General features: G+C 47.3%; 1 protein-coding gene across 1 annotated transcript in view; it reads right to left on the reverse strand.

Moving 5' to 3' along the window:
- LOC138481790 (zinc finger imprinted 3-like) overlaps positions 1-25,928 on the reverse strand; it is a 435,035-nt gene that overhangs the window by 270,550 nt on the left and 138,557 nt on the right. Inside the window, exon 3 of the mRNA XM_069613844.1 lies at positions 5,163-5,270. Coding sequence (XP_069469945.1) covers positions 5,163-5,270 — 108 coding nt within the window. The remainder of the gene's footprint in view (positions 1-5,162; positions 5,271-25,928) is intronic.

Below are 25,928 nucleotides of genomic sequence, written 5' to 3' on the forward strand. Positions count from 1 at the left end.
AAGAGAAGGCCAAGTCCTGACTATAAGGTGGGAGACAAGGTATGGTTGGCTACGTGTAATCTCCGTCTACTAGGCCCCTGTAAGTTCCAGCCCTGTTTTATTGGGCCCTTCCCAATTGAGAAAATCATAAACCCAGTGGCGTTCCGGTTGACCCTTCTGATGCAGATGTGACTACACCCAGTGTTTCATATAGCACTGCTCAAACCTGCCCCCACAACCACTCACCATGTAAAACCTCCACCAGTGTTAGTGGATGGGGTCCCCGAGTTTGAGGTTAAAGCTATCCTGGATTTCCATGTCAAGAAGGGACAATTAAGCTAACTAATCGATTGGCTAGGCTACGGTCCAGAAGATAGATCCTGGGAACCAGCACAGCATGTTCATGCTCCTCGCCTCGCATCGTAATCATCCCACTAAACCCGTGCCTGTTGGGAGGGAGGGGGAGTACTGTCACAGGAAAACAGGTGCAAGCACTAATGACAAGAGCCTTGCAGCTCATGGTAAAGAGATCCCGCATAAGAAACCTCTGGGAAGTGCTAAGAGACAGAGATGTTTACATTACAGGAGGCTCCTGTGTTTAATTTTTTTGTTTCTTAAAGACTTTGCCAGAGTGGTGTGGGACCAGCTGAACCAATGAACTGTGTCCTCGTGCCGAGAAAGCCAGAGTGTTCACTAGGCTCAAGCGTGCTGCCTTGTCCTCTGCTGAAAGCACGGGGAAGGGAGGCCAACTGCTCAACTGTCCTGGCATTTTGTTGTTTGAACACTTTTCCTTTTTTGCATACACTACCGTCCCACACCATTTTGTATTTAGAAGTAAGGATTGGCAATAGGTTAATTAGCATAGGCCCTTTTATTTTGACAGACACAGGACTGCGTTATTATTATTTGATGGTTCGTAGTTTGCTCCCATTCTTAGATTTAGGTTTAGATAGATGTTTAACCAACCCTTTAAAATTTTATAAACACCCTTGAACTGTGTCTCATTTGTGTCGGTCTTCATTGATGATACCAAGCCATTCATTACAATTACTCCTAGTTGCCTCTTCTTCTTCCTGGTACCAAATGGGTGTTGCAGGGATCAAAGGAATGAGACTGATAATAGCCCATAAACGTCAGGAGAGGGTTATTCTGATTGTCACGAGGATAAAGGGGATACCGTATATTGTCCCACAGGACTTTATTGCTAATCCTTCCTTTGCTCTGTCTAGTATGGCTCATAATATCTCCTGTTTTTCTCAGGGTCAAGGGGACATGGGGAACAATATCCCATAACCGACTCTGAGGTAGGATTTCCTTCCTCAAGGAGAGTGTGGAATACTGCGTACCAGCTAAAGACATCCAATCCCCAAAGACCCTCCACCCAGATGATCCTCCCTCGCGTGTCCACCCCCAAGGTTGGAATCGAAAACGATGGCCCTTCCCTGGCCACCTGCATAGAGGATCCAAGTGGAGTAAATGTGAGGACGCCCTAAGGTTTCTCACAGAGGAGGTGGGGCAGATAGTCCTGGCCTGTGCAATGATGCAAAATATTTGCATTAGACAAAACATACACCTGCCCACGGACCTGGACATGCCAACACCAGAAGGCAGAGATGGTGATGGTGAGGCAGCACCAGCCAGGCACTGGCACGTGCACATGGACGGGCATATTGTCTGACAAGAAATCATACACAGCATCTTCTTAGGCCCCCCACTGTGCACCACCCATGCTACATCACTGTATTCGATGTGCTCACTCACTAAAATTCATACACATGAATAACGACTGTCCACTCATTGTTGACTAAATATATGTATTGAATTGTTCTATCTACAGATCAAACCCTGTGCCCACTACCACCTCCCCAAACACCCACCACCCCGTCCCCACACACCCAACACCCCCTCCCCACACACCCTTACAATAAAGTGCCACATGTTCAAGTCCACAGTCTCACTCTCTGTTTCTTTTCATGGAAGGACCCTTTGCACCCTTTGCATGGCCAGGTTTGCCCCTAAGTCTTTGTCAGCAGCACCTAGGGCTGCTCTGCACAGAGATTGCAGGGTTGTTTGTAGTGTAGGAGGGGTCTGGGCCCTGAGCGCCATGCGCTCCTCGTTTGCTTGCAGGGAGAGTGCCACGGACTCAGCAAGAGCAAATACCCCCTCATTGCCCTCACAGACCCTCTGAGCCAGGAGAATGAGGGCAGATGTGGTACGGCCCTGGGCATGGGCACATCGCTGGTATGGACTTCCATATTAGCTGGACCTCTGTGAGGCGCTCATTGTGGAGGGCCTCCATCTGACAGATGCGTTCGTCCATCTCTCGGATGGACAGCATTGGTGGTGAGCTGTGGAGGGTTGAGGGACTGAGGGTGGGGGAGGGATAGGTGGAGCGCTCTGGTGTGGCATCAGTGCCATTCCCTTCATCTGCTGCCTCAGCCTCATCAGAGGTGGTGCCATGGTATGTGAGGGTCGGATGGTTGATGGGTGCTTTATATGGGCGCCAAGAGTGTGCTACTGCCTGTGCCTGTGGGTCTTGGGCTGTTGGCTGGATTTGTGGATCAGGCTGTTGGTTTTGGGCTGCTGGCTGGGCCTGTGGAGGAGGCTGCTGGTCCAGGGCTGCTGGCTGAGCCTGTGGTGCTGGCATAGCCATGGATGTGGTTCGCGTGGGCCATTGGGCAGCCCGTCTGGGTCTTGCACAGCCTGTGGATGGACCAGCGCTGTCACTGTCAGTGGGTGAGCCTGTTAGGGTGAGATGACGAAGCAGTAAGATGCCTGTGTGTGACATCGATGCACTTGAATTACGCTAGTTCAACATTGCATGTTCCCTGGCCTGGTCAAGATGTCTGGGGGTGGATTGTGCACTGATGCATGCATGTATGGTGTGAGTCCATTTTTGTTGGACTCAAGGCACAGTGGCTTGTTGTTGTGTGTGCATTGGGGATGTGCTAATTGTCTAGTCATGCCATGGTGCACATGACAAGTGCGTTTGTGCATGGATGCTTGCTGTGTATAATGCTATGCATGGCTTACATTGACCCCAACCCCTGTCATCTATGTGTACACGGAGACTTTAGATGTTGACATCACACCTACTACCCCTTTCCTTGGGCACATTTCCCTGATCTGTTGTGTGTGCAGTATGTTTGTGGTGCTGGGCATTCTGTTGTGGCTTGTTGTACTCACTGCTATCCCCTTGGGTTCCTGCTCCGGCCTCTGCACCTCCAACGCCCTTGATACCCTCCAAATGCATTATTGAGCTGCATCGCTCTTCCCATGGCATGAGCTTAATTGGGGAGAGCGTCCTGCCTTCTGTGGCTTTGGTCTCATGGCGGTGGGCTGCCAGCAGGTTGCGCACCTGCAGCCGCAAGTAGTCCCACCTCTTGCGGCAGTCCGGTGTTCGGGGGACAGGCCCCACCGCTGTAACTTTATTGGCCACCTCCTGCCATATGGCCAGCTTGCAGCGTTGCCTGGTGCGGCGGTTGTCCCGGCCAAACAGCGTCTGAGCATTTTCCACAATGTGGTCAGTCAGCGCAGTCAATTCTGCCTCCGAGCAGCGAGGCTTCCAAAGCCAGACTTCAGGCAGCCTTTCATGCTTCCAGACATCCTGGCAGTGTTACCGTGTGTGGATGGCAACAGGAAATGCCAGATTTAAATTGGATTGAGTTTTCTAAAATGGCCGCCGGCCAACTTCCCGTTCTTCCGATGATGCTGTTTCCAGTGCCATTTTTGCTATTACCAGTGTTTCGGTCAATATGGGGATGGAACCGCTGTTAACAGAATTCTTTTCTATAGTGGCACTGGCATTTCACACTTTTGCTGCTATTAGCGTCATGCCAGTGACAGCGTTTTACGGAACTGCGGGATGCGCACGCCCGCAGAGATAGAATATGCCGGTGATTACATTTCACCGGTAGCTGGTAATGGTGCTACCGGTTTGGCAGTATCACTGGCATCGTTCAGGAAAACTAGTAATGAGGGCCAAAGTGTCATGTTGAAAGAAATCTTCCTGTCAAACTGTAGGGCTCTTTTTTGAATGCACAGAAATGCCTTCTGCGTTTCCAGGTCTTCTTCTGAAATCAGAATGTTTGGAATGCAGTCAACATCATATGTAGGTATTGGTTGCATTCCAAGCAATCTGATTGGCTCAGAGGAGAGCAATAATCACTTCAAAGTGGCAATTAAGTATTCATACCAAATACGGTGGGCTGGATTGGGTGTTATCGGCCAGGGGCATGAGTTAAAGGCCCAAGCGTAGGGATGGTTTTTAACAAGGGTCCCCGGGCCAATAACACCCAATCCGGCATGCTGAAGAGGGTATGAATGCTATTAGCACCCTGGGTTGCCAATCCGGCAACCAGGATGCTGGGAGCATTGTATTTTGTTTGAAGAACGGGATACCTTGCAGCGTCACGTTCATTAAAACAAAATACTTTAGCAAGATGTCTGCCACAGAGCTGGAAGACTGGGCGCCATACGGAGAACCTCTTCCATTTCCATGGTGGTGAGCGCATACAATAGGAGGAGGCAGCAGTGGCAGGAGTCCTGCTGCAGAAATCAGGTAAGTGGGGTAAAAGAAGAAGGGAAGGGAGGGAAGATGGTGGGGCGGGGGAAGTAGCCATCAGGTTGCTCGAAACATGGCCTTGTATCGGTAGTTTCAACCCGCATGATGAGCAACGTAATTGGTTGTTAATTTTCCTTTTTGTACTGTAATCATCTGATGTTCTGTGTTGATTCCTGATAGGGACTGCCTAACTGTTTCGAACTGAAGCACTGTTAGTTCACCAGTGCTAGACTAGATCCTGTAAAGTTTCAATGGCTCGCATTAAAGCCAAGTTGCTGCGTCCCTATATTAGGGGATCCGCATCCCGAGTGACCCATCGTGTGTGATGTATGGTGCATTAGCGCAGGTTTCTGGTTTTATTCCCAGCCGTTCGTATACTTTAAGATACCACTCAGTTTATCACGTTCTTTTATAGAGTCTGAAGAGGCATACAGTAGGGAGGGCCACTCAAATAGTGCTCCGAAGAACTATCACAAACATATGTCCAACACCATGTTTCCAACCGTTCACCCTTGATGAATTGACTGGGTTCGTTGCATTCTAACAATGTGAATTGTGGAAGATATGCCTACTTATTTATTTTAGAACGCATCAGATACTTTCTGCAATTCATACTCACTTGCGGAAGGCGTAATATTTCTTATCTCTAAATTCTTATGGTCCATGAAGAAAAGGTCCCCATTTTCTTTAGGTCTTAAGGAAAAGACAGAGGTTGCAATCAGAGGGCCTATTAAGGAAAAGAAAAGAAGTTACTGCAACTGGATAAAAGACACCACTAGTGAAAGTTAATTGCAAAATGTAAAAACTCAAATCTGACGTACTAATTGTACAGTATATGAAAATACTAAGAGCCAGGGGCGCCGAGTACGGGGGGGCTCCGGGGCCCGAGCCCCCCCCGGCAAAATCGAGTGGGGGCTGAGCCCCCCCCGGGCCGGAGAGAAGTGATGCAGTATTGATGGCCCTTTCCATCGATACTGCAGCACTTCAATCTGGCCCGGGTAAAAGCGCGAGAATGTCGGATTAAGCCCTCCCCTCTAGGACTCCTATTGGTGTATGGTCCTGGAGGGGAGGGCTTAGGGGCGAACCGGAAGCTTCTGTGTTTTGCTTCCGGTTCGCCCATGTTTAAAGCAGGAGCGGCAGCGGCAGCAATAGCAGACGTTTCCATCCAGAGAAGCAGAGAGAGCAGAACGTTCGGAAAACGGCAGCAGCAGGTAAGTGATTTTATTTTTATTTTGTTGCCATGGTTAGGGGGTGGGCGGGAATGTTTGTTGATTTTGCCGGGGGGGGGGCTCGGGCCTCGGGCCCCCAGAGCCCCCCCCCCCCCGTACTCGGCGCCCCTGGTGTGCACCAGTTACATTACCTGCCCCAGAAATGAGAGTTCCAAGGATGGACTAACTTCCTGGATTGAGCTTGTACCCAGAGTTAACCTGAGAGTAAATTCCCTCATTCTTAAATCCAGGGAAAACCTTTGTATTGGTTCTTGGAGTTTAAAACATGCACACATGTTAATGTTTTCAAAAACATTATTTGAAGAAAATGTCCTCTCTTGGGGGAGTGTACATTGGATATTTTATTTCTATCGCGCTCGTACACAAGTGGTTCTGAGCACGACACAGCAAGGGAGGGGAACAGGGGAGAACAAAAACAATGATCTTAATAGGCCCAGTGACATTGAGAATGCGCAAGTGCATGGGAGAGGGGGAGGGAAAAGTGCATGGTAGGGGGAGAAGTGGAAAAGTGCGGAGCAAAGGAGAAACAGATCAATAATAATAAATAAATAACTAATAAAGGCAACAAACTGTGGTAGTACAGCAAGCAGGTAGCAAGTGCTGGGGGGGGGGGGACTGTATAGGTACAGATACAGACCCAGTGCAAGGGGTGGCCTGGAGGCAGAGCGGGAGGGTCGCAGGGTGAGCAGGTACCTGGGCCCGGAGGACAGAGGGTTGCCGGGTGCAAAGTGCCAAGAGAGAACAGATCAGCAGGGGAAAGGGGGAGCGAAAGCAGAAGCAAAGAGGACGGTCTTGAGGTGCTTCCGGAACCGGAGATGGTTCTCCTGAAGTTTAGAGTGGCAGGGAGGCTGTACCAGAGGGAGGCCCCAGCCGAAGACAGAGATCTACCCCCAGCTCGTTTCTTTGAAAAACGACTGACCCTGAGGGAGTTAGAGGTAGAGGAGCGAAGAGCTCGAGAAGGGAGGTATTACATTGTGTGTGTATTGCTTTTTTGGAAGGCGAAGGCCATTCCCCCTATGCAATTTGGGAGGTTATGCATGTCCTTGGACATTCACATTTATTGCATTTCACTGTTAAGTGCAAACTGCAAACGTGTTTCTAATGACTGCTACAAAAACCAACTTTACCTTTTTGACAGGTGGGCGCAGCATGTGGTCGGGACCATGTGCAAATGGGCAGAGTCTTTTGTGACTGGGGGCGGGGCATACATTTCAAATTGGGCAGGTATGCCTGTAGGTCTTTGGTCAGCTGGGATCAGCCCAGTATCCCATGCCAGCCTGTCGGATAAAGTCGATAATTGAGGCGAGTTACCCCGTACATACATACCATTACCTCGGCTGTCAATCAAGCCCGGCAGAGTGTCCCATTCCTCACACAGATTAAACCATCTCCAGTCCTATCTGTCTGAGGCGCGCTGCAATTTATTACATGCTTTCCAGTTAAGTGGAACCAGCTTTTATCATTATATCTTCAATCTATTTAATCAAGATATCAATTAACGCCAGAGAAGAACCTGCGCGTGGCTCTGGAGAGGGTCCACCTCCCGCGCGGGCGGAAGGGGAGGTTTACCTCAGTTGTGTTCCTTCCATAAGACAATATATCAAACGACAGACGAATGTTGCCACGAGTAAGGCTGTGCGTTCTCTGGCACAGTTCCAGCATTGCCTTTCAAATACAGTTCTGCGTGCACGCACACGGTATAAGCTAATCTTTTGTTTATGCCCTTTCCCCTGCCCCTAAACGAAAATACACCCTCCCTTTATGTGCCAATCGCGCACATGATCTGATCACGTGTGTACCTCTCGCTATTTTTATTTATTTAATGGAGACCCTCAAGGTATGCTCTGGCTTTTAAAAACACAATTTGGGCCTCATTTTGAGGGGCCCGGAGTGTCAAATCTGTGTGCCAAACAATGGATAAATGTGTTACACATGGCCTAACAGTTGGCTACTAGTCAACAAGTAATATACACCGTCTGTGTGAAATCAGTGCTCCCACGAGTAGGAACCAAGAGATTTCGCCAGCTGTTAACAGGTGGTTTGTGGTCTGTGGTCTTTTCGCATATAAGTGCAGTAGTGGAAAAATTATAGCCACATACATTTTACCAACTAAAATGATTCAAAACAATCACCAGCTTTAATTTGGTGCAAGCTGGGGAGGGGTGTGACACAGCAAGCCCAGTGGCAGATTTAAGGCAAAGATCCCCGATGGCAAGATTGACACAGGGCCCCGGGTGGGCGGGCCATGGAGGCGGAGTGGAGGAATTTGCAAAATGATGAACTTTACAGACACATGCGATATGATTTTTTAAATTGTGCTTTTCAGTTTTCTGTGTTAAGGGGTCTGACTAGCTAGAGCGAGCTCAGCCTCCTCACCAGGTGTTGCTGTCAATGGGGGGAATATTGAATAGTCATGCCTGCATGCTTTGCTGTGAATGATGCTTATGTCTTGTAGAGAAAACATTCTATTTTACGGCTGTTCAGGTCTAGATGTTCTCTGATGCGTTCTTTGAACACATTCTATTTTGTTTTCTTTCTTGCAGTTGTATGCCAGTTAGACGTTTGAGACATTATACATAGCAGCGACCGCTTCACCCACGTCCCCTGGAAAAGACGCAAAGTGATCATGGAGAGGTTTATTACAAGAACCCCAGCTAAACCAAAGCAGAGTTCCCATGTGCCTGACGAAGCAGTTGTAGCAATTTCGAGCTCCAAACATGGCTTTAATAATTTTAAGAAGGCCATAGAGAGATGTAACGGCCATCAGACTTCAAATCTTCATCGGGCGGCTGCAGTGGTGCTAGTATCTGTGGAAAGGGGTACAAATGTTGTAGCAGCTCTGTCGTTGGGCCACCTCAAGCAGATGAGGGATAACAGAAGTGCGCTGTTGAATATCTTGACCACATTGTTGGCTTTAGCTCGGCAAGGTCTTGCAATTCGGGGCCATACTGATGAGGATTCTAATTTAAATGCAATTCTGTCGCTTCGTGGCAGAGATGTCCCAGAACTTCAAACTTGGCTTCAAAGAACAGAATACAAATGGATGTCGCATGACATAGTAAATGAAATGCTGGCAATTATGTCACATAATTTGCTCCGTGGCCTAATGAAAGAGATTCATGATGCAAAATTCTTTTCGATTATTTTGGATGAGACTGCTGATGTGTCAATAAATGAGCAGGTCTCTGTAGTCTTTCGTATTGCAAAAGAGGATCTTCAGGTAGAGGAGATTTTTTTGGGCTTTTATCAAACGTCTAGCACTACATCACAAACTCTGTTTGCCATTTTAAAAGATGTTCTCCTGAGGTTTGGCTATGATATGGAAAACTGTCGGGGGCAGTGTTATGATGGTGCTTCCAATATGGCTGGACATCGACATGGTTTGCAGACATTGGTGCAGGAGGTGGCACCACAAGCTATTTATGTGCACTGCTTTGCACACAATCTGAATTTAGTAGTTCAGGATGCAGCTATGGGCATTGCCAAGTTCAGGGATCTGTTGGTTTTTGTAAGGGAATTGATTGGGTTCATTCGAAATTCCCCAAAACGGCTTGCTTGTTTTGAACGTTGTCAAGAAGAAGGGAGTGTCAAGCTGCTTCCATTCTGCCCTACCCGATGGACCGTTCGAGCAAAATCTTTGAAGACTGTACTAGCTAACTACAGTTCTGTAATTGAATTTCTGGGACTTGCAGCCGGTGACCACAATGAAGCGGGAGCAAAAGCCCATGGGTTGCACTTGCAGCTCCATAATCTCGAAACCTATCTAGGTCTTAATCTTCTGTACTTGGTATTTTCCCGTGTTGAAACTGTGAACACTGCTCTACAGAAGGTCAATTTAAGGTTCCATGAAGCAGCGGTTATGATTGAAAACCTTAAGACCATAGTTGCACAACTGCGTGAGGGATTTGAAGACTTCTTCTCAAAAACCACATCAGCGGCCAATGATTTAGATGTGGAACTAGAGGAACATTTTGTGCAAAGAAGGGCCAGGAAAATCCCACGGCGCCTGGATGAAGGGTCAGTTCCTCATGTTTTTGAGTCTCCCAAAGACCTCTATAGACAAGGTTATTATGAACTCATGGACCTTACATTGGTAGCTTTGTCAGAACGTTTCAATACAACTGCATGTGACCATATGGTTAACATTGAACAATTTGTTACAGGGAATGCCTCCAGTGATTATGTCATGAATTTTTATAAGACTGACTTCCATGAATGCAATCTAGAGTTGCATAGAAATATGTTCCTTGAACTTATACAGAGGGATAAGACTCCGGTTATGTGTTTTCAGGATGTCTTTGACTTGTTCCAAGGTGAAAGGGGTCGTCCTATGCGCAATTTGTTCCCAGAACTGGCACGACTGCTTCAAATTGCAGTAACCATCCCTGTATCCTCTTGTTCTTCGGAGCGTTCATTTTCATGCCTTCGGCGCATCAAAACCTACCTGAGGGCTACAATGGGCCAAGCTCGATTAAATGCTGTTGCTTTGCTGCATGGACACAAAGATGAAGCTGCACATCTGGATGTTGAGGCCATTGCAGATGAATTTATTCAACGAACTGTTGTCCGTAAAAATACATTTAGCCTGGGGAAGGTGCTGCAATGAAAACAGTTCACCTGTTCTCCTCTACAGCAGCACTTGCTTGGTAGTTTTTAATCGGTAAACGTCTTTATTTCTTGTTTCCCTTGAATTGGTAACTTTTTTTGTGGTGGTGGTACTCCACCTTGCAGCTGTACCTTCTGTTTAGCAATCATTTCATTCTCCCATGTTGCTCTGCCTTTTGAGGGAGGGCTACTACAACCTGGATGATTATAGAGGGGTGGAGTAGGGGCAGTGATAGGGGCTTATTCAGCACATGCTAGCCAATGTTTCCACTGTTCTGCGCTGCGCGCGACCCCACCCCTGCGCGCCGTTGCACCAAGTTGGCGACAATATGCAAATTTTCGGTCATGGCCAGTGATGTCACTTCCTGTATTTGAGCCCCCCCCGGGAAATTCATAAGTCGGCTCCCCTGCTAAGAGCTATTTGGAAACCGGCGGGGAGTGACGCAACATACTGTGCTTCCTTGCAACAATCCCTGTGTTCTCCAGAGCATAAGCTATACAAATCTAGCATTCTACAATTCATCTTTCATGGTACACTTCTCTTATCCACAGAAGCATTTGAGGAAGGAAAGACATTTGTTGGTCATGAACCACCATGCCCTGATCCTCCATTGCATCGCCTATCTCAAAGTGGCCAGACAATGGTGGACATGAGGTTGCCATTGACAGGGTTATGATCTACATAAACTGTACTGAAAACCTTTGACCTGTATTTTCACGTCAACCCTTTGGGTGCCTGCCTTCCCTTGGGGGAAAGAGTGCAGTGATGTGGGTTCACAATTTGGTTGTGGCTTTCTGTCCCCTCTTGCCACCTTCAGAAGAACTAGGACATATATATCTTGGGAAAAACAATAAGACTTACTTAGGGCATATATATATGTCCTAAGGGTACTCAGAGGGTTAATTGACCCATGAGAAATAAAGACATTGCAGGCATCGAAATACATGTTTAATGAGCAGGAGCTGAAAACAACTCTCGGGTATCAAGCACCAACCAGAATGGAGCTCCATTTAAACTAGGAGATTCTGCTAGGCATGTCTCAAATCTAACTGCCACAATTGCTGCTCGCAATAACATGTTAACCATTATATATAAACTATTACGATGCACATTCGTAGACATCCTGAGGCTTTTACTTCTTTTATTTGCATCCTTAAAATAGTAAACATTTTAAATAACTTTACAGGGGAGCTTCCATTAATACAAACAGGCAAATTCTCAGCTACAGTAAAAATGTCATATTTTATCCAGCAAGCTATGGTACAATGCACAGAAGCAAAAAAAAAGAAACTACTTTTGACTAATAGACAACTCTGAGTTACCTAGGACCAGGGTATTACTCCAAAACATGTGAAGCCCATAGTTACACAACGTAACTCTTTTCCAAAGTTACAAATAACTCAATTAGACATTGTGAGAATGTTCTAGGTAAGTCCCAATGCTAGTAAGAAGGTCGCCCATACATTGACTGCTTCTTCATTTCTTTCACACACCTTCTGTTCCATATACACATCTGGCTGTCGCTTGGCATCCATTTTGTCAGCTCCTTTTACCAAGCTTTATACTTTGTGGGGGGTGGCTTCTGGCCCGCATCTGCACTTTCATTCTACTACAATCGGGGCTACATTTACCTGTTCCTTTATCGCTTTTCTGGAATAGGATAATGCCCACAATGCAAGATTTAAGGGAATCAATTTCGCCTTCTGGTCATTTACCCTATAGAATCCGTCACCTTCCATCATAATGTATTTAGGACATGACCAAGCAATCAGCATCTTTTACAAGCAGCCTGCCATGCAGGATAAATCACAAGCATCTGCGTGGTGATTGTTAGGCAGAATTATATGCAGTACCCTTTGGGAACACCTCACACAATTAAGACTAGAAGTGACAGTACAAATTCACCTTTGGTACAAGCCTGTACTGCACAGTAAAAGTGGTAGCGATGGCTGAGCAGCCAGACATATGAAGAGCAACTGGGCAGTATCAATATTTACACAAAGGACGGCAATTACTATGATTCAAACAAACACTGACTCAAGGTTTCTGAGTAAAAGAATATACATTTATTTACATATCAGTTGAATAACATTTCACTAAAGTAAAGCAGTCCAAAAGAAATCACACTCTTAATACACCACACCACTCCGAATAGTTTCCAGACAAGTTAAGCTCACAAAATGAAGCGGGAGCAAAATGTCACTCTGGTAATTAAAAAGGGATGGAAAGACAAAGTTAGGCAGAATTTGAGCAGCACCAACAGGTAAGTAAGCAGAGCAATCTAGAAAGTGGAACTACAGTGATGGAATCAAATCAAATAGGCTTAGGGCCCAAGTCAATAGGACAAAAGTATTTTGCTCAAGATCACACAGTTTAGGGTAGTTTGCGGTTAAGTCTTTGCCAAGAGTTCAGGACGAAGTTGGTCGGCAGAAAGGTTAGTTTAAAGAGTAGAGAAGGACAAGCCCTCGGATTGGCAAAAGGTTTCACACACCTTCCCTGCGGTTCGGCGAAACGAACAACCAGATTTGCACAGTACCTTTAAATGGAGAAGAAGCTGCAGCTGAGGCGGACGTTCCTGGCAGTTCCTGCAGGCTCACGGTTCCTAAAGCGATTGTCGGACTGACATGAAGTAGGAAGACTGGAGGGTCCTGCACTGCATAAGGAAGAAACCAGCAGCAGAGCAAAGCAACGAATAAAAGGTGCGCTCCTTAAAACCCAAGCAGGGTCCGACCTTCCTGGCTATCCGGCCCACTGTAGCTCTGTACAGCGAATTCGACCAGAGGAGGGAGTCCTGGCTTGCAGTTTGGGCAAACTGGTTGGTCCCACCAGCTCAGGGTAAGAAAATTCCAGGAGGATCTTCTCTGTCTTTGGAGTTCGAGGATTCGGACCTGCAGCAGGGCTTTACTGGGCAGTTCAGTCGTGGTAGGGGTCCTCTTCCATCAGCTCCTCGTCAGTTCTTTCGTTCCAGTGGCCACTCTGCCTTTCCAGACCCAGAGACCTGCTTTTTATGCAGTTTTCCCCTATTCACACAGCCTGGCTCTCAATCACACAGCGGGGTTGCTGTCCTGGCTGGACAGTCACCTAGCCAATCAAACATGAGTGCGACTTGGGTTACCAAGGGAACCCATGGCAGGGGTCTTAAAACCCCTCCTTCACATCCTGCCTACCCAGACTTTCAGGCACCTAGGGAGGGCTTCTGTGTAGAAGCCCGCAAAGAAACGGTGAACAAAGGAACCAAACCTGGTTTGGCGTGCAGAAAAAAACACGAGAAAGACATTTTCAAAAAGAAATGGCAATTAAACCCAGCCGGAACCATATACAAACTTATATGGTCTAGCGGGTTTAAGTTCGAGGCTACCAAGATAGCCTAAAACAATACCAAAGTTATTTAAAATAACCGTGGTAGGAAAACTAGGGTAGTTACCACTGCCACCAGCCAAGTCTTGATGAAAAGGGAGCAAAACAATGCTCCGAGAGAAACAGACAAAAAGGGATAAGTATTAACCCTTTCCAGTACTCCATGTAAGATGGTTTGTGCTGGGTCTGTGGATTTAAAAAGACTAATAAAGTCAATGGCAACTTTACATGTTCTGGGAGACAGTAGTCAGTCCCAGAAAATGGAATCTGAGTTGGGAAGTCTAAAAGACAACCCTGTGTCACTGCATTGAAGTTGCTGTGTAACACACAGTAAAAAGATGATGCCTGTGGAGTAGGTGAGGCTCCACAGTCTATGAACACAAAAATGTTAAACACACACAGCAAAACACATGTAAGAGTGGGAAAAAACGGCTCACACTCTTACAAGGTGAAAAAATAAATCCTAGAAATCCAGCAAACCTGCTGAGGGACTCAATATGTAAGGGAAATTAGCCATTCCTGAGAATTCTGCCTTACAGTGATGGGTAGCTTCTGTGCAAGATGTAAAACTGTATACATGTAAAATGTGCATTATTCAGTAGCGTTTGCACGACCACATGTTCTGTCCCATTTGCAACCTTAAAGCTCCACAGTCAAATCTTGTTCCCATTTTCGTTTCAGCTCTAAAGTGCAACACTTCGGAAACAAGTGTCCTATACATTTGAGTAATCTTCCACTTACATCACACTAAGTCAGACAATCCCAGTACAAGAACAGAGCATGGCGTTCATACATATACTTAGTTAATGTGAATTACTGATAGTTGTATGCCACCAGGCAGTGCTTCATTTGTGGGGGTGTTTGCCAGGGCTCAGCCCTGGCACTTATTGTCTCAGACTGATTATGAAGTAATGATAGCGAAAGCATCCATCAACCCCAATGAGCAGGTGCGAGCTGTAATTTAACCCCAAATGTGCCAACACTGTGGGGAGCTGCTGTGAGTGGTGGCAGCAATGGTGGACAACTAGCTGTTTGCAGTGTCACAAGCCTGCTAGAACATATTTGGGCCCTGTAACTCATTTTCTTACAAAGTAAGTACTGCCAGATGGCTTATGGAGTCAAACGTAGCTCCTGGTTACTATTGGTGCCAAGCTAACCAGGATCTTTGTGGCTACAGTCAGGAGGAGCTAAGTAGCTCCTTGCTCCTGGCAATTTCGAACCATGAATTAGCTTTATCATTGTGCATGCTAATGGCAGGGAGTAGTAAAATATTTGCCACCATTGCAGTCGTCACAAATCCTTCATCCATGTCCTACCCCTACAGCATGGTTATTATAGGGCATAAAAAACAAAAGGAGGCTTTTTAGCTCAACTGTTTTAGCTCGGCGATCCTCCAATCACAGTATCACAGTAATCTGGTTGTCGCGTCTTATAAGAGTATGACGGTAAAAAGCCAAATACTGCTTATTCTAGTGACTCTCACGATACTCCATTAAAGACACGCGCCACATGATTTATCTTCATCACTATTTATTCTTCAAAGAATATGGTCCTTTAGATGACACGTGTTTCAGCCATACGCCTTTTTCAAATCAGGGCGTGCTCATTTTCCATTAGTCCTCTTTGGTTTAATTCGCTCTATCGTGAAGATGTGTTAAATCCCAGTTCAATCGGCATATACTTTGTCCTCCGCGTCGGCTCTCTTTGGATTTCCAAAGAGAGCCGACGCGGAGGACAAAGTATGCTGACAACACGGACCAGCTTGGACCAGCAGAATAACTTTTGTCATGACTGAATAACACGGTTTCACTTTCAAATGTTAGCACGAGAGGAATACGATTTTGAACTGCACAGATCACCTGACTGCGCCACTGATGCGCCACTGATGCTTAACACACATCAAAGAAATGAAGTGACCGTGCTGTATGACAACACACAAAGGGAGAAGCCTGTAACATCCCCTCTCTCAAATAGTTTGTGTCCTGAAGACGGATCCAAGAGTGCATGGGAATAGGGATAGAAGTATCTGTACATGTGCACCCTTGCACATCCAGAAACACAACACTGTGTTGACACCTGAAAAAGAGTGCTATTCCATGCTTACCAATGTTAAGAGTCCTCTCACGTGTACTAACAAACATCGGAAAATAAGCTGTTTTTGAATACCAGAGACAGATGACTGGTGGCTTTCTTTTTTGAATTGGACATTTTGTTGAAATTATGTATTTGTTGATAGTGTATGTTTTTTGATGGAATAAGTTATTGATTTTAACATATCTTACTTTTGAATAAAATGCGTTAAAATTGCTTACTGACCCCATAGTTCTACTTAAGAATGTTGAGTAGACTACCACTGAACTCTTCACAGTACTTTATTCTGTGTCCACGTCCACGGATGCTGGCCATTGCAGGACCTGCACTCAGTCAGCCATTGTGTTAACAAAGTATTTCCCTATTGCAGAGGCCCATGGGATGGCAGTGCCACAAAAAGTCACAAGAGAATCGAATCTGCAGGTCTTCGGAGGCATGCGCCAGAACAGTAATGGCCGGTATTGTGAAAAGATTCTCGGGGAGTGCTTTGCAAAGGGAATATCACTTGCTCTCCTCTACGCAGCCATCCTTTACACAGGATGCTCTTTGTGAATAGTTCAGCTTTTGGAGAAGAGTGCAAATAGATGTGGCAGAGGTCTTACATGACAACGGGGGAAGGAGCTCTCACTGTCTGCTGGTTCTGTGGAGGACAGTATCTTCTTCCTTCAAGTGATCATTGTTCTGTGCCACATGGGAGTGAAGTAAATCTTCTGTTTAAACCAGGGGTCTGCAACCTTTGGATCTCTAGATGTCTAGGACTATAATTCCCTTGATATTTGGCTTGTTAGGGATGATGGGAGTTGTAGTCCACAAAATCTGGATAGCCAAAGCTTGCAGACCCTTGGTTTACGCCATGTCACTTTGAAGAAGAAAAAGGTTTTCCTTGACTTTTTAGGAGGAACAGGTTACTGATCTCCAGCTACAGACTTCAAGGGCCCTGGGAGAAGAAAACACAGGGCTCAGAGTGTATGCATACCCTCCTAATTTGGATGCCATTGTTTAAAGTGAATAGGTAAGTTGGCACTTTCAAACCAAGCTGGTAGCCCATACCGCAGTAGTTTGCACAACATAGCCGAATAAATAATGTCTCCCTTCCCCCACTCATCAATAAGGAATACGTTAATTACCCGTGACTCCTGTTCTCCAGCATTGATATCTTTCATATATTCACATTCTGTGAATATATGATTCCATTCCCCGTTGTTAGGCTGGGAACTCTCAGTAACATACAGCAGTTTAAACTTAAACTGAATTTCAGTCACTTGTGTACTCTAGTATAGTCACTTTTGGGTCATACTGCCCACAGCGAATAGGAAAGGCTCCCTTAGCTCCAACCGTGGTGGCTATCTTCAGATTTTGGCATAGAGCACGTGAGTGGCAGTATGAGCCAAGAAGAGCCAAGCAGGGTAGGCGAGAGGGTGGCATGTGAATCTATGAAAGATACCATTGCTGGAGAACAGGAGTTACAGGTGAGTAACGTATTCCTTCTGCAGCATTGGATCTTTCATAGATTCACATGCTGTGAATTGATTACAAAGCAATACCATATAAACATAAAGGGTGGAGGCAAGCTTCTTGTAAGAAACACTTACCACCAGAGTTCTACCAAACTCACACAAACAGGTTACAAAGAACAGACTGGCCAACACTGGACTCTACTGCAGAATCCCGGTCAACACAATAGAACCTGGTAAATGGCTGCCTTGCAAATGTCCAGCAGGGGGTGGAGGGTCCCAGAAAGAAAATCTATTGTACCGGCCATTGATCTGGTAGAGTGTGCTCTGGGTCTGTCAGGGAGAGGACCGCCAGCTTGTTGGTGGCAGAAAGAAGCACGCTGATATCGACCTGGAAATGGAAGGCTGAGAGGTTTGACGGAAAGACTTTGTGCGGACAACATAATACTTCAGAGCCCACACAACGTCTAAAGAGTGTAATAAACACTCAGCTGGAGAGGTCAGAGAACCGAAAAAAAACCTGGAAGCACCACAGGCTCATTGAGGTGAAAAGGGGATGGCACCTTAGGCACATGATGACCGTAGATTTGTGAAATGATAAGTAGGGTGCATTGGCAGAAAAAGCTTCTATTCCGCCGACTCTATGGCCAGATGTTATGTTTGGCTTTGTGCATTGGCTCAAAGGGCGGCTTCATGATCCTGGACAGGACTAAGTTGAGCTCCCAAGCTGGGACTGGTCGCCTGACTGGTGGGAAGGAACGAAATAGGCCTTTTAGGAATTCCTTCACTAGTATGTAGGACCAAAGGGAAGGAGCACCAGGAGAATACTTGCACCTAGAGAGGGAGGCCAAGTGCACTTTACTAGAGGAGAGCGCTAAACCAGCTTACACCAGAGACTGTAACTGTGGTAGTATGTCCTATGGCTGGATGGTCTGGGGTTGTAATTTGCAGGCTTTGCACCAGATCTGAAACCTCTTCCATTTGCCCCTGTAACAGGCCAGAGTGGAGGGAGTGCGGGCATGAGCTAGGACCTCCCGGCAGTCCTGAGGAAGTGGGTTGGAACCAAATTCTAGGAACACAGGAGCCAGGCCGTCAGGTTGAGCAAGGCTGGGTCATGATGAAGCACTTCTCTCTTGCTCCTCGACACCAAGTCGTGGTGAGGGTTCATCCTGATTGGAGTCGCTAAGGAAAGAGCAATGAGGTCATAGTACCAAAATTGTATCGGCCTTGCAGGGGCCACTAAGATTAGTTTGCATCCATACAGTCTGAAGACGCTTATCACTCGTGCCACCAGCGGGATGGGTGGGAACACATACAGAAATTCCTCTTCCATGGGAATGCAAAGGCGTCCCCCAGGCTCTCGGTGTGGGGAAAATTGCTGGTGAAGGACTTCCATCTTTTGTTGCTGAGATTGCAAAAGAGCTACCTCCGACGTGCCCCAGCATTGGAATACCGAGTGAATTTGACCGTTCTCTAGTTCACACTCGTGGCATTAATGGAGCTCTCTGCTGACATATTGTTGTTTTGGATCCCTTGAAGGGGAAAGGGAAGCAGACACTTCTGGTGTTGTAGTGCCCAGTGCCAGAAGGTCTGAGCCTCTGTTGACAGGTGTGTAGACCTTGTACCCCCTTGTTTGCGGATGTAGAACATTATGGTAGTGTTGTCCGTGATGATCCACACAACCTTCATGGGAGGAATGATTTGAGTGCCCAGAAAACAGCACGCAGCTCTCGCTCCACGAGAAAGATGTGGAGAAGGTTCTCTTGCTTTGTCCATAGACCCCTGGCATGAAGGTCTCCTGAATGAGCTCCCCGGCCCTCCAGAGAGGCATCCATGGTTACAGTGACCTGGTAATTGGGCGGGCGGAAGGGTGCGCCATGGTCCAGATGGGCTTTGATGGACCGCCAGTGAAGGCCGTTCCTGAATTATTTTCCCACCTAGATATTATGTCTGCTGCAAAGGAACAAGATAAGACTTTGGACAGTTGATTGAGAAGCAGAGGGACTGAAAAAAGTGAATGGTTGAAGGCGTGTTTTGTGCAGCTACGGTGTACGATGGCACTCTCACTAATTAGTCATCTCTTTATGGGTAGACGTGAATGCCCACTTGGCATAGATGTGCCACCACTGGAGCAAGGCATATGGTAAATACTCATGGGGCTGACCGTAGACAATATGGATGTTCACCCCCAGCCACTGTTGCTACCACTCTGGATCTAATGGACACTCAATCTACTGGAGTAACCGAAGATAACCTCCCGCCCAGTCCCATCCGTAGCTCATGGAGCGAGACCTTACTAGCTTCGATCTCAGGGTCCATATCCTTTTCTCATCTAACCCCCTTCAGGGCCCTCAAGTCCATCACCCACGGCAGCCATTCCTCCTCCGCTCCACCACAGAAGGAGGTACACACTGTTGGTTGCTGCTCCTGCGCACAAGTGCTATCTGAAATTGCAATCATTAAGAAACTGCTTATGGTACTGATTGATGCCCAGGGAAGGAGAGGGGAGGGGAAGGATGGAGCGGACCTGCTAGGGTAGCCTTCCAGCATGCCCCCAGTTGGTAAGGGACCCAACCCCCCACAGCAACCCTTAAATACTGCACCCTGCGAAAGGGCCGCCAATGCATCTACTCTACTCGGGATGACCAGCTGATGCACCCTAACGCTGAGAGGGGCCACCCCACTGGGTGCACCGAACCAACTGTGCTGGGGGAGAGCCCCCAAAGTTCCCTGTCAACCAATCCTCCTAGTGAGGGAGGATTGGAGTATGTGGCTTCTGGTCAAGGGTGCGCAGCCCCAAGGGTCCTATACATGGGGGGAAAAGAACTGTTTCAGTTTTCCTGCATGGGGTACCTAAGTTGCCTTTGGGCAGGCGAGAACCAAGGGATGCCCTCTCTAACAAATGTCTCCACTGGCTACGCACTGTTGGGAACTGTCCCTTTGTGGTCAGGGAAGCGATGGTGGGGTGCGTTAGATTGGCTGGCGAGGGTATAAACCCCTCTGACTCTGTTAAAATGGTCTTCAGGAATGGTCAAATGGTCAGGGAAGTCCTGAGAAGATCTGAGGGTTATGTGCGGGCCCCGTATAGTGGGATTGCAATTAGCTCGTGCCTCTATTTGGGAGCCGTTGCTCCACTTGGAACTGCCACACATAGCAATGTCCTGTCGGGAGCGAACTGTACACCTTTGGGAAAAAGGCCCGTGGTGGGTTGTTTCCGAGGGTCAAGGGCGGACAATTAGTCTTGTGACCATTTGGTCTAGTTAATGGACAATGTGAAATGTAAAGGGGTCCTCGGGGTTGACTCTTTTACCCCTCCCAATATCTTTTGATCTATGGTATCTGGTCACGGTGCAAAGATTGCATTTCCTTTTATGTGATGTGATTTTGTTTTTCTTGTGTTTGATGGATTCCTGAAATGGTTGCTATAATGTGTATTTTGTCGTTTAATGGTTGTTTTTATACATCCGAATAAACTTGTTTGACTGACTGAATTGCTGTATGAGTGGGATGCAGTCCTCCCAGGACCCAGAGACTTGCACCCATCGAGCATCTAGGGACTCCTATAGAGGACGCATGCATAGCCTGCAGCGGTTGAGTAGAGGGATGCACAAGAACATCATGCCCAGTAGGGATTTGTAACTGCAGACTGAAACAGCCGCTGAAGTGGCTAGTTGGTTAACCTTGGGGAGGAGGGTGGTCACCTGTTCCTCCAACAAAGTTGTTGAGCAGGATAGTGTGTCGAGTTTTCGCACCTAGATATTATGCCTGCTGCACAGGAACAAGGTAACACTTTGGAAAGTTGATTGAGAAGCAGAGGGACTGAAAAAAGTGAATGGTTGAAGGCGTGTTTTGTGCAGCTACAGTGTACGATGGCACTCTCACTAATTAGTCATCTCTTTATGGGTAGACGTGAATGCCCACTTGGCATAGATGTGCCACCACTGGAGCAAGGCATATGGTAAACACTCATGGGGCTGACCGTAGACAATAGGGAAGAGCTTTGAATTGATAATGGACGAGGCCACTACAAACCACAGGTAGCAGCAGTCTGAGTGGTGAATTGGGATGTGAAAGTGTGCATCCTTTAGGTCATGGGACGCCAGTAAGTCTCCCTGCTAGAGTTGAGATAGGACTTGCTGAAGCATAGAAATGTGAAAAGTCTGTGCTTTTTGGAACTTGTTTAGTACCCTTAGGTCTAAAATGGACCTACAACCCCCTGACTTCTTTCTTACCAGGAAGTATCTGGAGTAGACTTCCAATCCTTGCTGTGCTACTGGTACCTTCTCCACTGCTCCCTTGGACATTAATGCCTGGACCTCTCGCTGCAGCAGATGATGAAGCTTCTCTGCCTTGCTTAGCAGAAGAATGTTTTGTTGTGTTTTTATAAACTCCAGCGTATGTCCCTGCTGGACGAGCATTTGTCTGAGGTGATGTTACTCCGCTCCCGAATTAATTTTGACAGCCTGCCTCCCACTGAGGTGCTGAAGTGGGAGGGAGGGCCCAGAATTGTTCAGGGCTACTTTGAGGATTGGCCCCTGGACTGCAAGGAGCTGCGTCAGCATTGAGTATCCCTGTAAGACTGGGTATTTCCTCTGTTCTGGTGAATTGACGTGTACGAAGGGGTCTTGTACGATGACGACCGATAGGTGTGACGGTAGTCCTGTGACGTCCTGCTGAAGCGAGATTTCCCGGTCCAAAAGGACTGGCGCTTCTGTTGTAGCATACCCAGACAGTGGGCAGTATTGGTGTCCATTTCTATAGATTGCAGGGTCTCATTCACCTTTTTGCATCGAATGGCATGCGCTCCATCTTGGACTGTAAATCTGGATGGAAGTTTGTCGCCTTTAGCCAGCCCGGTCTTCGCAACACAGCCCCAGTTCCGAGCTGGTGAAATCCAGTATCGGCAATATCCACGGAAACTGAGATGGCGTGGTCTTAAGTTGTCTCACCCTCTTGCAAGATTTCCAGCACCTCCTGTCATTTGTATTCAGGATGCAGTTCAATATGAGGTCCTAACTTAAACCACAACTCACGGTCATAGCTGGCGAGTGTGATCATGGCGTATGCCGCCTTGATGGTGGTGGTGGCCGTGGTGGTGACCTTCTTCCCAAAGGCACTAAACGCTTACCCTCCTTGTCTAGAGGGACAGAGCATGATGAAGATGGGTTGGAGGACTACTTGCAGGCCGCTGCAGACACCACCGGGTCAGTTGTGGGTTGCATGCACAGGCAGAGAGGCGCAGAATCTGGGATCCTGAATTGTTTGTGCAACCTGTTTTTTTTGGAAGGCACCATGGAAGGATGGGTCATAGTTTTAAGACCTTCTTCCCAAATATCGTCTAGGAGTGGTATAGATAAGATAGACTTTCTATGTTGTTCCCTACACTGGTATAGGAGACTGTCCTTCCTTTGTTCCTCTGGTGAGAGACCAAAGATTTTTGCCACTCTGCCCATTAGGGTGTGGAAAGACCCGATTTCATTGGGAGGTAAGTCCCTGGCGGGAATTTCCTCCACTTCGCCATCTGCTGGGATGATATCGTCAAACTCATCCATGTCAATAGTGTCGACAGAAGTTTGACCATCTTGAGTGTCACGATCAGTGTTGGTGTCTGTCAACTGCAAAGGCTGTAGCAGTTGCTGTTGCTCCCTAGTAGGGTGAGGGGGTGCAAGAAGACCACTACGGCCTGCTAGCAGTGTCCAGGTTCCAGTGGGAGTAATGGTGCTGGAAGTGGTGGTGCTGCTGGCAACCTTTGTTGCAGGGTGGACACCAGAGTGGTTAGTGTATTATGAATGTCTAGAGAGAGATCTCTGTCTCTAGGTGTTGGTGAGGGTGACACTGTGGTAGGTGGTAAGGGCCCTTACCTGGCATTGCTCTCCCTTGGGGCCTGGGTGTGTGTGCGACCCTTGGTGGGGGTACATCAGTTGGGGCAGGGCTGGAAGGTGAGAATTGCCTGAGGAAATATGTAGGGGATCCGTCAGCTGTACTGGAGGTATGGGATCCAATTGAGTCACCACAGCAGCAGACTGCAGCTTTGCAGAACCTCCTACCGCCAGGGGGTGATACAGACATGGAAGAGCTGCCATAGCAGAGGGTTGCACAATCTGTGGACTCTGGGAAATGCTCACTGTCTTGATAGCAGGCGAGGATGCCGACGGAAGAATTTTGGTGACCATGGGTGGTCGAGGCTTTGTCGAAGGAGTGATAGTCGCCAACGAGGTTGGCTTTGTCAACTTTGGGGTCTTCATTGACATCATCGGCATAAGGAACTTCACGCTGAGGGCATCATCAATGAAGGTGTGGAAAGGGGTTCTGTCATTAGAGTCGATATATCTTTGTCCTGGGAAGACGACAAGGAAGGTCCTCTGGTCTTGGATGTTGCCGTTCTTGAGGATTTTTCCGAAGATTTCGATGGTGCCTGTTGCCTGTCTTTGGAATGTTCTTTCAGCACCTTCTAACTGCTCCTTGTGGCTGACTTATTGTGCGATCTTGACCTCTTACTAGAGGTGGTTTACAGGGTAGGCCCACCTTGCCTGAGCGAGGCATGACTCCGTACTGAGGCACAGTCAGAGGCCCCCCGGTGTCATCGAGCCATGCGACCAACCTGCAATGACAAGGGTTTTATTAGAAAAGAATTGACAGATCTCACAATCCTTGATGACATGGTGTGTGTCTAGGCAGTACAGGTACTCATTGTTGAGGTCCTTAACAAAGACATTTTTGAGGCCAAATGTTGCACAGGCCTTGACGAGGCTCTTTCTCTTGGTTTCGAGCTTGTCGAAGAAAATTAAATTGAAGATTTTATATAAATATATATAATGAGAGAGATTTTTGAGGACTACCAACACGAACGTATGGTAAAGAACCTGAAGATGGCCACCAGGGGTGGAGCTAAGGGAGCCTTTCCAATTGGCTCTGGGCAGTTTGGCCCAAAAGTGACAATACTAGAGCAAAAAATTACTGAAATTTAGTTTATGTTTAAACTGCTCTATGTTACCTAGGATTCCCAGCCTAACGACAGGGAATATTCACAGCCTTGTCAAGAGGGGATTATTAATATTATTATGGTATTTATCGCACATGGACCTAGCTTCCAGAAGCAACAGAGCGCTTTACAGAGGTATACGACAATACGGATACATAACAGTGTGCTTTACAGAGATATACAGCAGTACAGATGCATAACAGAGCGCTTTTCAGAGGTAACAACAGAACAGATATACAGCGTGGTGTAGGATACAGTGGGGCACAGAGGAGGGGTACAGCTGTACCGGGGGGTGGGTAGGAGAGGGGCGGGTGGGGTCTAGTGAGTCAGGTGGCACAAGGGGCAACATGATGGCCTAGTTGTTAAGGAGGAGAGACTGCTTGAAGAGTTGGGTCTTGAGTTCTTTTCTGAATTGTAGGAGCGTGGAGGTGAGTCTGATGCTGACGGGGAGAGGTTACAAAGTCTTGGGGCATAGGCAGAGAAGGCTTGTTTTCTGGTCCTTTCCTTTGTGCACCAGCAGATTTCAAGTCTACACAAGTGCTGGCTTCTGGTGGTGCACTATCTGCTGGAAATGCTGTGTTTCTCCACGAGGTAACTTGATGACTTGAGGGTGACTGCCTAATAGATGATGCTGCAAGACTTGAAGGTGATTTGTGTGTGCAGTGGGAGCCAGTGAAGGTCGCTGAGGGCCGGGGTGATGTGGTCGTATCTGAGACCCTTGATGAGGTGTGCCTTTGCATGTAGGACACTTCTGCGGGGCACAAGGGAGGACGACAGGAGGCCTTTAAGGAGTTCATTTGCCCCATTCAGGTAGGATAGGACCAGTGCTTGAACAGTGGATCTAAAGCTGTCCGGAGGGAGGAAGGACTTGACTTTCTGCAGGAGGGAGAGATGATACCAAGCTGCCTGACTTTTCTTAGCTATGTGTGCCGTGAAGGAGAGCTGTTTGTTGATGTGGAACCCAAAGGACTTGGCATCGGAGGTGAGCTTGGGTGTGAAGCCTTCAGACTTCATGGTTGATAGCCATGTCTGTATGTCTGGGTGTTCGGTGCTGTTGGTGAGGAGTAGGAATTCAGTCTTAAATGGGTTGAGGTTCAAGTATGCACTGATCATCCAAGTCTGAATCAGCGAGAGGCAGTTTTTGAGCCTATGGATGTCCTTGATGGAGTCGATCTTGAGATATAGCTGTGTGTCGTCTGCGTATTTGGTGGATGGGGATTTGGTGACTGGTAGCATTGGAGTTCAAGAGGAGTCCATCTGAACAAACTGGTGGCAGTTGGCGAGGTAGGACTTGTACCAGCGTAAGACAAGGTTGCTGATCCCCATGCACCGATGTAGGGTGCTGTAAGTACCTGGTGGTCTACTGTATAGAAGGAGGCTCAGAGGTCGAGTAGAACCAAGAGGCAGAGGTGGCCGTTGTCAAGGATGTTGAGGGCATCGTCAACCACCTGTATGGTTACTGTCTCAATGCTGCATCTGGACCCGGATTGGTAGTTTTGGAAGGGATTGTTGGTGTTGATATGTTGCTGTGGTTGTGTGGCTACTGCTTTCTCAATGATCTTACATAGGAAGGAAATATGGGTGATGAGGCGATAGTTACCTAGGTTGTCGGGATCCAGAGTGGGTTTCTTTAGTAGAGGGAGGATTTGGCCTGTTTTTAGGGTTG

The sequence above is a fragment of the Ambystoma mexicanum genome, chromosome 5p (assembly GCF_040938575.1).
Source record: "Ambystoma mexicanum isolate Mex_15411 chromosome 5p, UKY_AmexF1_1, whole genome shotgun sequence".
In the NCBI taxonomy this organism is placed as follows: domain Eukaryota; kingdom Metazoa; phylum Chordata; class Amphibia; order Caudata; family Ambystomatidae; genus Ambystoma; species Ambystoma mexicanum.